At 46.9% G+C, this 12,341-nt stretch overlaps 1 protein-coding gene across 4 annotated transcripts; it reads left to right on the top strand.

Annotated features, from left to right (window-relative positions):
• Nucleotides 1-1,039: 1,039 nt before the first annotated feature.
• Nucleotides 1,040-11,152, top strand: Armcx4 (armadillo repeat containing X-linked 4). Of its 4 annotated transcripts, none has more exons than XM_021661106.2 (6): nucleotides 1,040-1,210; nucleotides 1,717-1,793; nucleotides 2,621-2,698; nucleotides 3,035-3,116; nucleotides 3,442-3,525; nucleotides 3,843-11,152. In XM_021661106.2, exon 6 carries the CDS (start codon nucleotides 3,971-3,973, stop codon nucleotides 11,096-11,098), a length of 7,128 nt encoding a protein of 2,375 aa, XP_021516781.1. In that variant the 5' UTR covers nucleotides 1,040-1,210; nucleotides 1,717-1,793; nucleotides 2,621-2,698; nucleotides 3,035-3,116; nucleotides 3,442-3,525; nucleotides 3,843-3,970; the 3' UTR covers nucleotides 11,099-11,152. The 4 variants fall into 4 exon arrangements, with proteins under 4 accessions (XP_021516781.1, XP_021516779.1, XP_060231615.1 ...); XM_021661104.2 differs by having other exon boundaries at nucleotides 2,621-2,710; XM_060375632.1 differs by lacking the exon at nucleotides 1,717-1,793.
• The last annotated feature ends 1,189 nt before the right edge of the window (nucleotides 11,153-12,341 follow it).

Raw genomic sequence — 12,341 nt, 5'->3', positions numbered from 1 at the left:
ACTCACCATCAATACGTTGACAGACAGAACAGAAATGGCAGAACAAGGGGAGTCCTCACCAGTGCCATGATAGGGTGAAAATTCCACCTGTTAAACCTCCTTTCTTTCTATGTGGTAGCAGTTGTTCCTTTTGTGGGTGTGGAGAGACTGATGTAAAAATAAAAAATAAAAAATTCCATCATTGGACACAAACCAGGCTAACCTTTGAAGTCACTAGTTTGTAAGCCACTGGTTTCATCTTAGTTTGGTCTTCAGTACTGTACCCAGGGTTCCCTGTGAATAAGTACTGAGGTGTCTGATAGGGGAAGATAATAAGTACAGCCAAAGCCTCAAAAGCTTTCAATTATTTCTGTAAAACTACCAAATTTTGAAATCTGAATGTCCTTCCAAAAATTAACTTGTCAATTGTATTGAAAAAAATGGGCTGGCTTTGTTTAGGAAAAAATGTATTTAAAATGTCAGCGATTACATCTGTTTTCAACACTCAGAAGTAATTTATAGTAACTAGGAAACATTTTTTAAGTGTCATCAAATTATGTAAATGAATGAGTCTTTAAATTTTTTTACAACCTGAACATATTCATGGAGAATAAAAATGTCTTTACTGCATTTTTCCCTTAAGGGGGGGGGGGGGTGAGGCCAACAGAAAAGGGAATACAGACAAAGAGAGTGAATGCTCTGATTGCATGGTTTTCCTCTGTTCTCTAGGCGATTTGGTAGTGGAGTTGTTACTAAGGGAAGGCAGGCTGTAAAGAGAGCCAGTGGGGAGCGTTAGTATTGCAGTCTAAGATGAAAAGAAAGGATTCCTCAAAGATATAGAAAAGGCTACAGCAAGGCCTGGGAGTGGGTGCGGGTACAAACCCTTCCTAGTAACCAGGGACCGGTAAACTCCAATGGCTAGATGGTGATGACACTTGTGGGAGCTCAGATTGGAGAGCGGGGAGATGAATGATAGGGCGGGGTGCGCTGGGGCTCCTCGCTAGGACTCTAGGAGGGGGTTGCCTGTGCTTACTGAGGGGGGTCCTGTTGACTGCCTTCAGATCAGTTGGGGGTTGTGAGGAGGAGGGCGAGCGATGACGCGGGCCCCTCACGTGACCCGGAGCTGCAGAGCGACGCAGCCTTGGGTGCAGTCGTCACTCGCGTCTGGCTACCAGCTCCCCGCTGCCCTGCGAGCGTCGGGCTGGCATTTGGCCCAGGGCAAGCGGAGCAGGTAAGGGGCCCGGGGCTGCTGCACCTCGGCCAGGCTAGTTGCAGCCTCCTGATCCGATCCGGCATTGCAATACAGATGGATTGGGGAGGGTGGTGTCCATGAGGGATCAAATTCAAGGAGCCTTCCCCTCAGATTCTCCCGCGTCCCCCAGCCCGTAGCTAAATCTGTGCAGGGGAACCCTGTGCTTTGACAGGGCCACTGGTGGGGAGAGTCTCTAGAGGGAAATATAGAAGGAGATGTCCATCCTTTTTAATTAACTCCATCAATAGGCGCCCGCACATGTCCACTGGCTTTCTGCTCCTTTCAGAGGAGGGACGCGCGCCACCGTGGCATTTGCTGAGAAAATGGTGGGCCTTAGTGCCTGGACAGCGAGCTCGGTAGGGGTGGTGTCTTAGAATGAGGGGAGGAACCTTTGACAACCGGATTCCAAAAAGGAGTGTTGGGGTGTGTGGTCTTGGTACTGGCCTAAGCACTCAGTGCCTTTACTCTACCCTTTTGGACAATAGTTCGGTGTGGCACTGTTTGTGGTGAGGCGAGGGAAATACGGAGACGTAGACAAGAGAACCGCACAGGATCTATGGAGGTTAGTGTGAGCACCAATACTGAACTGTTGAAGTTCTGTGTGGATTTTATGCAGCCACGTAGACACTGTTATATTTGTGTGTGTGTGTGTGTGTGTGTGTGTGTGTGTATGTGTGTGTGTGTGTGTGTGAGTGTGTGTGTGTGTGTGTGTGTGTGTGTGTGTGTGTGTGTGTGTGTGTTGTATTTATATATGATTAAATGTGGGGTGGGGTTAGCCTGGGAACTTTATCTAAGCTTTGTTTCCTTACCAGGCTTTGGACTTATCATTTAAATTCTATAGTGAAGACAAAACTTCATGACACATTATTTTAATTTGTGTCGGATGATTTTGAAAAATACAATTTATTGGATAAAAAAACGATACTATTGTTTTACATAGCCTTTGGGGGATGGGATAATGATTTTGTAAAAGCAAAAGCCCTCCTCCACACTTTGCATCTTGTGCTGAGACTCCTGGAGAAGGCATTCAGAGGAAGCCGGTGGCAGGCTGTGATCAAAGAATCATGGGATCTGGGGCCTCCATCTCTTCTGCCATCCCCCAGTTTCCAGACAGTCAAGTCTACCTGACCATCTTGATAAAGGAAATGATGGAGTTTTGAGGAAAGACATAGAATCCTACAGGTGGTTTTAAAATAAATTTTCTCTGTTTATTCCCTTTTACTTTTCCTCTCCCCTTCTCTGTTCTATCCATTTCAGGGTAGGTAAAGCCCTAGGTTATGCTTAGGTCTCTTAATCTTGAAAGGCAGGGCCTAGGGACACAGATGTTAGATGCTAGGCTGTCACAAGCAGTCAGCACTTACTCTTTCCGTTTTCTTTGTCTGTTCCCAGGGCTTCTCATGTTTGAAGTAGGATTTTTTACCCCTGGAAGGAAAGGAAAGAGGGGGAGACTGTTTTGAAACTATGGAGGTTGGTATGAAGGTGGGTAGTGGCTGGGTATGACAAAAGAGGTTGGGCTGAGCTTGAAAGGACTTCAGTGGATGGCACTTCTGCCTTCTCTCCAAGGCTGCTTTGCACAATACTGACATACAGTCTGTCAATTTCTGGGTAGGAAACGGAGTATTTGATGGAGGGCAGAGTGGGCTGTGACAAAGAAGCCTTGAGATGGGATCATAACATGGGAATACATTGTTAAAATTGACCAAGACCCTCACAATGCAAACATTGGAACCAAGAATAGGGGTGCTTCTCTATTGTACTAAGGACACAGTCCCCATTATCTCTTATTTATCTACATGTCTATAGATCCTCCTGCATGTCTGCTTCAGAGTCTGAGATTATGGAAGCAAAGAAGCAAAGAGGAAATTATCTCTGATCAGAATAACTGGTAAGAGGGAGGGAATTTTCTGGGTATGCCTCTAATGTGGGTTAGTATAGATCAGCGTACATTCCATAAGGGAGAGTCTGGAAGAGTTTCTTATTCTCTTTCACAGCCATTTTTTTTTTCTCGCTATTCCTGATATTTACCCCAAACCCTTGCCTTAATTCTGGTATATGGAAAAGAGTATGACAGCACCTGAGGAAACAGAGTGAATTGAGGGAGTAAATTGCCATTAATATGCCTGTTCCATCAAGAACAAACCTCTCTCTCTCTCTCTCTCTCTCTCTCTCTCTCTCTCTCTCTCTCTCTCCTTTTGTTTGCATTTCTCTAGGTCTAAAGATCTCATGACTTTATATACTTTAGGGTGCTTCACCAAGCAAAAGAAGGATAGAAGAGGGAACTTCATTTATTCCAGGTTTGTATGAGTGGGGACCTCTAATAATGGTGACCAGATTAGATCCCTTAAAACTCTAGTTCAGGGAGTTTCTGATCCTCATCCATCCATCATCAACTCTCCTGCAATTCTCAACATAATTCATTTCACATATAATAATGGCTGGGAAATGGGGAGGGTAGGAAGAAATAAAATAAGGGTTGAAAACTTTGCTGATCATTCTTTTCTCCCAACAAGCTTATTGTTTCTACCCTTTCCTTGTTTCTGTTTCTATCTATCTGTATAATGCTGTACAGTTAGAAGAGACAGTTAAATTCATTTCCTTCTTCCACCTCCAGGTCTACTTCCAGTGGCATCTCTACTGGCCTTTAAGTGGTTAAACACCATTGCCCAGACACACCATCCTCTTTCCTAGCCTGAGTGAGCCCTCCTATACAGTGTTCGAGCCTTCATCAGGGGTGATTACATGGGCCGTGTTCAGGATGTGGGCTGGGCGACTGCAGGACTGGTGATCTGGGCTGGCACCTGCTACTGCATTTACAGATTAACCAAGGGAAGAGCTCAGAGTGTGAGCAGCCTTGCCAGAAATGGGTCTGGATTCGAGACGGAGACTATGGTTGGGGAACAGAACCAGACCTTGGCCACAAGTGACACCATGGCTGAAGGAGAGACTGAGACTAGAGCCAAGACTGAACCAGAAACTGGAGAAGGAGGTGAGCCTGTGGCTGAAGTAGACACCAAGGTCCCTGTTCTAGTTAGACCCAATGTCAACAGTCAGACCAAAGCATTGCTTGAGAAAGAGTTAGAAACCCAATTTGAGACCAGTTCATTGGTGGAAACAATGGTCATGACAGAGCCAGTGACTGTGACTGAAGCCACAGCCAAATCCAAGGAAGTAACCATGAAAGAGGCAGTAACACAAACTGATGATGAGGCTGTGGCAGTAGGCAAGAAAGAAGCAGTAACTCAGACGAAAGCTAAAGCTTGGGCAATGGCTGACAGGGAAGAGGTCAAGAAAGAAGCAATGACCCAGACCAAAGCAGAAGTTTATACATTGGCTGAAAAAGAGACAGAGATTAACAGAGTAACAGTGACACAGAGTGAGGTACTGGCAGTGACCAAGGAAGTAGTCAAGATTGGAACCATGAATGAGACTGGAATTGTGGCTGAAGCCACAATAAGAGCACTAGAAGAGTCTGTCAGTGTGACAAGGACTCAATCTGAGGTTAGGCTTGGTACCACAGTTGATACTAATGAAAATCCCAATGAAATGGCTGTTATAGTGGCTGGAGTGGACGTGAAATCCTATGCACAGCCACAGGCTGTGACCATAGTCCAAAATGATGACTTGATCAGTGCTGAGGTTGACAACGACAAAGGGAATCTCAAAAATGTGTTTAAGTCAGGGTCTGGGACAGATACAAAGGTTTCTGGTCATCCTCATATTGTTGCCAATATTCTGGCTGAAGCTGTGCCAGGGGCAAAGAATGATGTTTGGGATAACACAAATGACATTTATGAAGCAGAGACAGAGATAAGAACTTGTATAATACAACCTGAGACTGTGTTCAAGATAGAGGCTGAGGCGACATCTGCTGCCACAATTGATGGTCGGGAAGATGCCAGTGTTATATTTAAGGCAATGACTGTTGCTGATATAACTGATACTCAGCCTCAAACTATAAGCAGTGCTCAGACTGAAGCCATGCCTGATGCCAAGGGTAAGGGTAAAGCCAGTGCCATGGCTAAAGCAGGGGCCAAGGCAAATACCAAAACCAATTTTCAGGCTGATGCCTTGCCTGATACCGGGGAAAACAGAAGTGATACCAGTGTCGTGGCAAAGGCAGAGGCTAGTACAGAAATGGTTTTCTGTGCCCAGTCTGAGCCTGTCACCGGTGTCCAGGGTGATGACTTGCCTGATGGCAAAATCAAGGCTAAGGACAATGCCAATACCATATCTAAGGAAGGAGCTCAGGCTATGGCCCAGAGCCAGAGTGAAGCCTTACCTAATACTAAAGGTAAGGCTAGAGGCAAAGCCAAAGCTAAGTGTAAGGCAGGAGCTGGGATAGATACGAAAACTTGTGCACAGCCTCAGGCTGCGACCAAAACTCAGGCTGAGGTCTCGTCTGATTCCAAAATTGATAGCAAAAGTGATTCTAATGCCGTTTCTAAAGCTGGGGTAAAGGCAGACCAGAAAGCCGGTGGTCAACCACAGCCTGTGGTCAATTACCAAAATGAGGCCTTGCCTGGTACTAAGTTTAAGGTCAAGGGCAATCCAAATCCTGTGCCTAAGGCAGAGGCTGGGACAACTACAACAGGCTCTGCCCAGACAGCAGGCTCTGCCCAGACTAATGCTGTGGCCAGTTCCCAGGGTGAGACCACACCTGGTGCCAAGAATAAGGCCAAGGGTAATCGTAATTCTGTGCCTAAAGCAGGGGCTGGGCCAGATACAACAGGTTCTGCCCAGTCCCAGACTGTAGCCAGTTCCCAGAGTGAAGCCTTACCTGCTGCCAAGAATAAAGTTAAGAGCAATCCCAATGTTGTGCCTAAGGCAGAGGCTGGGTTGGGTACCTGTCCCCAGTCTGTGGCCATTTCCCAGGGTATTGCCTTGACTGGTACCAAGACTAAGGTCAAGGGCAATTCTAGTTCTGTGTGTAAGCCAGATACTGGGGCAGGTACAACGGGCTCTGCCCATGCCAAGGCTGTGCCTAATACACAGGGTGAAATCTTACCTGGTCCCAAGAATAAGGTCAAAGGCAATTCCAGTGCTGTGCCTAAGGCAGAAGCTGGGGCAGGTACAACAGATTCTACTCAGCCCCAGGCTGAGGCCTTGCTTGGTGCAAGAAATAAGGTCAGGGGCAATTCCAGTTCTGTGCCTAAGGTGGAGTCTGGGGCAAGTACAATATTGGCTTTGGCTTCTTCCCAGGCTGAGGCCTTGCTTGGTGCCAGAAATAAGGCCAGAAGCAATTCCAACACTGTGCCTAAGGCAGAGGCTGGGGTAGGATCAAGGGGCTCTGCCCAGGCCCAGGCTGTGGTCAGTTCCCAGAATGAGACCTTGCTTGGTGCCAGGAATAAGATTAGGTCAAATGCTGGTACTAAATCAGGAGCCAGAACAGGTACAAGGAGCTCTACTCAGCCCCAGGCTATGGTCAGTTCTCAGAATGAAGCCTTGCCTGGGGCAAGGGATAAGGGTCTGTCTGGTTCTCAGGTAGAAGCTACTGCAGAAAATAAGATCTATGCAAAGCCAGTAGCAGGGGCTATCCCCAGTTCTGAAATTGTGAGTGGGGCAAGTGCTCAGCCTAACATTCATGATTATTACTGGAATGGGATTGGTGTTGAGGACTGGATTGCTGCTGAGCGGTGGATCAAATTTAGGTTTCAGACCATAGATGGAGACTGGGAGAATAGTGTATCCTGGACTGATGACGAGACTGGAGTCAGTGTTGGGCCCTGGAGTGGGGCTAATGATAAGCCTGGTGTTGTTAGTTCCTGGGCTGTAGCTTGTGATGAAACTAGCATTAAGTCCTGGACTGGAGCTAGGACTGAGAATGATGTTGCTCTTGGGTCCTGGGTAAGTGCTGGTGACCAGGCCAGTGGAGGACTCTGGGCAGGAGCTCAGGCTACTGAGGGGGCCTGGGTTGGGGACAAGGCCAGTGGAGCTTCCTGGACTGGGGCTGAGAACCAGATCACTGCAGGTTCTTGGGTTGTCTCTGGAAATCAAGCCATTGCAGGGCCATGGGCTGTGAGTCAGGTCAGTGATGGGTCATGGCCTGCAGTCCAGGCTAGTGGAGTGTCCTGGGTTGTGGACCAGGCTACTGGGACCTGGACTGTGGCTGAGAACCAGACTGGTGCAGTGTCTTGGACTGGAGCTGGCAATATAGTTAGCATTGGATACTGGACTGGGGCAGTAGACCAGACCAACGCAGTGTCCTGGACAGGAACTAGTGAGCAGGCTGGTGTTGAGACTAAGCCAAGGTTTGAAGACCAGGCCAGTGAAAAGGGATCTTGGGCTGTAGCTGGTGTCCAGACTAGTAGAGACTCCAGGTTGGGATCTGAGGATCAGCACAGTGGAAGGTCATGGGCTGAGACTGCAGACCAAGCCAGTGCAGCATCCAGGATCGGAACTGTAGATCCCTCTGGTGGCACAACCTGGGTCAGCACTGGGGACCAGGCTGGTGGAGGATCTACATCAGGATCTGCAGACCAGTCTAGTGGTGGATCATGGGCTGGCACTCAGAATGTGGCTGCAGAAAGACCTTGGACTGGGACTGGTGACCAGTCTGATGCTGGATCCAAACCTGGTTTTGAGAATCAGACCAGTGACGAAGTGTCTTGGACTGGCACTAATGGCCAGACTAGTGGAGGGTCCAAATCAGTGCCTGAGGATCAGTCTGCTGGAAGATCATGGGCAGATTCTGGAGACCAAGTCAGTGGAGGGCTCTTGGTTGGGGCTTTGGACCAGGCCAAAGGAGAGTCTCATCCTGTCTCTGGAGAACTGGCTACTAGTAGAGTAGATCAGACCAGTGGAGGAGGATGCTGGCCTAGTTCTGGGGACCAGTCTGGTGGAGAATCTAGGCTGGGGCCCAGGGACCAATCTAATGGAGAGTCTTGGCCTGGCACTGGAAATCAGACCAGTGGATGGTTCTGTAATTACACTGGGAGTCAGACCATTGGAGGAGGAGCTTGGAGTGGGGCCAGTGGTCAGGATGTTGGAAGGTCGAAGTCAGTGCACATGAACCAGTCTAGTACTGGGGCTTGGCTTGGCACTGGGACTCAGATCAGTGGAGCATCCTGGACTGGTGATCAGGTTGGTGGCTGTTCCAAACCTGGATTTGAGGATCAGACCACTGGAGGAGGATTTTGGCCTGGTGCTGGTGACCAGAGCACTGGAGGGTCCAGGCCAGCTGTGTCTGAGGATCAGTCTAGTGGAGGAGTTCCCTGGGGTGGTACTGGTGGCCATGTCATTGGAGGGTCTGGATCATGTCACACTGATCCATCCAGTGTAGGGTCCTGGGCTGACAATGGGAGTCAGGTCAGTGGAGGGTCCTGGGTTGGGCCTGTGGATCAGACTAGTGGCTGTTCTAAATCTGGATATGAAGATCAGGCATGTGGAGGAAGCTCTTGGCCTGGTACTGGAGATCAGACTAGTGGAGAATCTTGGCCAGGGTCTACGGCTAGTAACGAAGCCAGTGGAGGATCTAGGGTAGATCCTCAAGATCAGGCTAGCGGAGGGTCCTGGATTAGGTCTGAGGATCAGGCCAGTGGAAGATTCCTTGTCAGTGCTGAGGTGGAGGCCAATGAAGGATTTTGGTTTGGGCCTGGGAGTGAGGCATTTATAGGGTCTTGGTGCTGGACAGAAGAGGCTACTATTTTGCCTGTAGCTAATATGAAAGATGAGGCCAGTAATGAATCTGCATCAGGGACTAGGGAGGAAACCATCACTAGTTCTGGCTTGGGGGATGAAAAGAAGACCAGTACTGGATCCTGGACTAGATCTGAGGATTCAGCTCTTACAGGCACCTGTGTTGGGGGTGAGGCTGAGACTGCGGTTGTTGCTGAGGCTGAGGCTGAGACAGAGTCTAAGGCTAGAGCTGAGGCTGGAGCTGAGACAGAGGTTGAAGTTGAGGTGGGAGTGGGGTCTAGGTCTAAGGCTGGGGCAGCAGCTTCAGTTGATGCTGAATCTGGAGCTGAGGCAGGTGCTAGAATTGAGGAAATGGCCGGGACTGAAGACGGAATGGGGTTTTGGTCCTGGGGGGGTGGAGATGGTGCCACTAAAAGTCTTGGAGCCAAGGCTGAGACTGGAATTGGGGGAGGGGCAGAGGCTGAAGCTGAGACTGAGAATAGCATGGGATTTTGGTTCTGGAATGGAGATGCAGCTACAAAAGAGTCTAAGCTTGGAGCTGAGGCTGAGGCTGGAACTGGGGCAGCGACAGTGACAGGGGCAGGGGTGGGATCAGGGGCAGAGGCTGAAGCTGTGACTGAGACCAGCATGGGATTTTGGTTCTGGGATGGAGATACAACCACTAAAGGGTCTAGGCTTGGGGTTGAGGCTGAGGCTGGAGTTAGAGCAGGGGCTGAGGCTGAGGTTGAAGCTGAGACTGGGGCTGAAGCTGGAGCAGAGACCAGCATGGAATTTTGGTCCTGGGATGGAAACGAAGCAAGTAAAAGGTCTAAGCTTGGGGCAGAGGCTGAGGCTGGTGCTGGTGCTGGTGCTGGTGCTGGTGCTGGTGCTGAAACCAGCATGGGGTTTTGGTTTTGGAATGAAGACTCAACCTCTAAAGGGTGTAGGCTTGGTGCTGAGGCTGGGGCTGGCTTATCGTCTTGGACTTTTTCTACAGATGTAAATGATGATGATGAGGCGGATGAGGGTGATGAGGAGGATGAGCTAAGTAGAGAATCCAGCCCTGGTATAGAAGAGATCAGTCTAAGAACCCTGTTTGGGGCCAAGAGTGAGGACAATAGTGACCTCAGATCTACAAATAAAAAGGATGTCAATTCTGCATCTGGAACTGGGGATAAGGTCAGCACTAAAGATAAATTTGGCCCTGCTGATGGAGTTGACATCCGGTCTTGGTTTTGTATTGTTAATGAAAACAGATGTGAGAATGAGTCTACCTCTCAGGTGAAAGCCAAAAAGTCAGTAGAATCAAGAGGCATATATCCATCCATGGTCCCTGGGGCAGGAATGGGTGTATGGGATGGAACCATCATTTGTTCAGAAAGCAAGCTATTACACAAAACCAGCTTTCCAGGAGAAGATGGCTTCGGAAAGCAAGTCAGTACTGGAGACAAGGTGCATTCCTGCAACTGCCGCTGTAAACGTGATGTTAATCTGGATCCACAAGATCTTGAAAAACTCATCTGCATGATTGAAATGACTGAAGATCCTTCTCTTCATGAAATAGCCACTAACGCACTGTATAATAGTGCTGATTATCCTTATCCACAGGAAATTGATCGGAATATAGGTGGAATTACAGTTATTCAAAGCTTATTGAGTAATCCCTATCCCAATGTCCGGCAGAAGGCTTTAAATGCACTGAATAACATCTCAGTTGCTGCTGAAAACCATAGAAAGGTTAAGACATATTTAAGTCAAGTATGTGAAGATACTGTTACTTATCCGTTAAATTCAAATGTGCAAGTGGCTGGACTAAGATTGATAAGGCATCTGACTATTACTAGTGAATATCAGCATATGGTTACTAATTATATTTCAGAATTTCTCCGGTTGTTGGCTATGGGAAGCGGAGAAACTAAAGACCATGTTTTAGGAATGCTTGTGAATTTCTCTAAAAATCCATCCATGACAAAAGACTTGCTCATTGCCAATGCACCAACAGCACTGATCAACATTTTTAGCAAGAAAGAGACAAAAGAAAATATCCTTAATGCCCTTTTACTTTTTGAAAATATAAACCATCATTTTAAAAAAAGAGCAAAAACATATCCCCAAGACAGGTTCAGTAAAAGTTCCCTTTATTTCCTGTTTCAACGACCTAAAGCCTGTGCCAAGAAACTTAGAGCCTTAGCAGCAGATTGTAGTGATCCAGAGGTGAAAGAAAAAGTTGAGGTGTTAATAAATAAACTTTGATTGGCTATCTGTTTCCCCCAAAATTTGAGTAATATTTTTGTTTTACAACCTGAACATGATGTACATTGTAAATTGCATTAAAACTTTGAAACTAATATTGCCTATGAGGGTTTATAGCTGGACAATTTTATGAACACCAATGAATTCAAGCTTGTTCTGGAAATACATTGTGTCAATTTTTATCTTGTCTGGATTGAGATATTTTTAGTATGCTTCATGAGCAGAAACCAAACCGATTCTTCATAAGTAAGGTAATCTTGGTCCTTTGTGTGGACTTATGTTTATACATTTGAGACTTTATTTTTATGTCATCAATAAAGTTGTGTGTTTGAAGAAGCAAAAAATGAGAGAGAGATTGTCTTCATTCTTGGGTTTATGGTCTATTTAGAAAGATAATATTTATGGTCACAGACAGCTGCTTCCTGTCAGTGCTTACAGGCAGAGGAAAATGCTGCACCATGTATCATTGCCCAGGGGAGACTTTATGGAAAAGGTCTTTTAAAGGAAGCTGTTTTTGAAGAATATGATACAACAGGTCAAAAAAGCCATCCGAGGGGAGAGAATTGGTGGGAGAAAGGCAAGGAAGTGGGAATCAAGTTCTGCATAGCCTTGCATAGAATGTTTCAAGAGGGGCATGAGAGGAGGTGAGAGAGAGGAAATTAACACAAATTCTGTGGAACACCTCTGATTGCTGTTCTATAGTGTATTATTATGTTATACACTCTGAGTATTATATCTATCCCTTGGAAACAGCAAGGATGTTCATAACCAGACGATGGTTGGTTTGGGTTTAGGATGTGTTCAAGTTGGAGTGAGGACAGGAATGATGACGAGAGACAGGAAAACAAGCTAGGAAGCTACCACCATAGCCAAGGCATGAAATGTCATTAGTTCCTGTGGGGATTATAAGGACAGTAAATAAGTGAGAATTCTTTCTTTTGTGACTTCTCAGGCAGTCATGGTTGGCCTTGATCTCCTGACAGTCCTTTAACATCAGCTTTCCAAGCATTAGGAAGGTAGGCCTGAGTCGCTGTGCGTGGGGTCAGAAATGCTTGTAACAAGTAGGTAGGTGCTCCAGCCTATTCTGGGGATGTATAAAAAGGACCAGTTTTATTTTGGGGCTGTGGAGTCCATAAGAACATGTTCTTTTTTTTATAGCTAACTCTGGTGTGTATAGAAGTGCATAAGAAAAATAGTTTTGACTTAATAAGAAAATATAGTTAAAAGAAAAATAAAATTTATT

Source organism: Meriones unguiculatus, chromosome X (assembly GCF_030254825.1).
Source record: "Meriones unguiculatus strain TT.TT164.6M chromosome X, Bangor_MerUng_6.1, whole genome shotgun sequence".
NCBI classification, from domain to species: domain Eukaryota; kingdom Metazoa; phylum Chordata; class Mammalia; order Rodentia; family Muridae; genus Meriones; species Meriones unguiculatus.
This window is presented reverse-complemented; position numbering and strand designations above follow the sequence as displayed.

What these genes read in the sequence shown, in the direction of transcription:
- Armcx4 (XM_060375632.1), top strand. Translation starts at nt 3,971, where the DNA reads ATGGGCCGTGTTCAGGATGTGGGCTGGGCGACTGCAGGACTGGTGATC.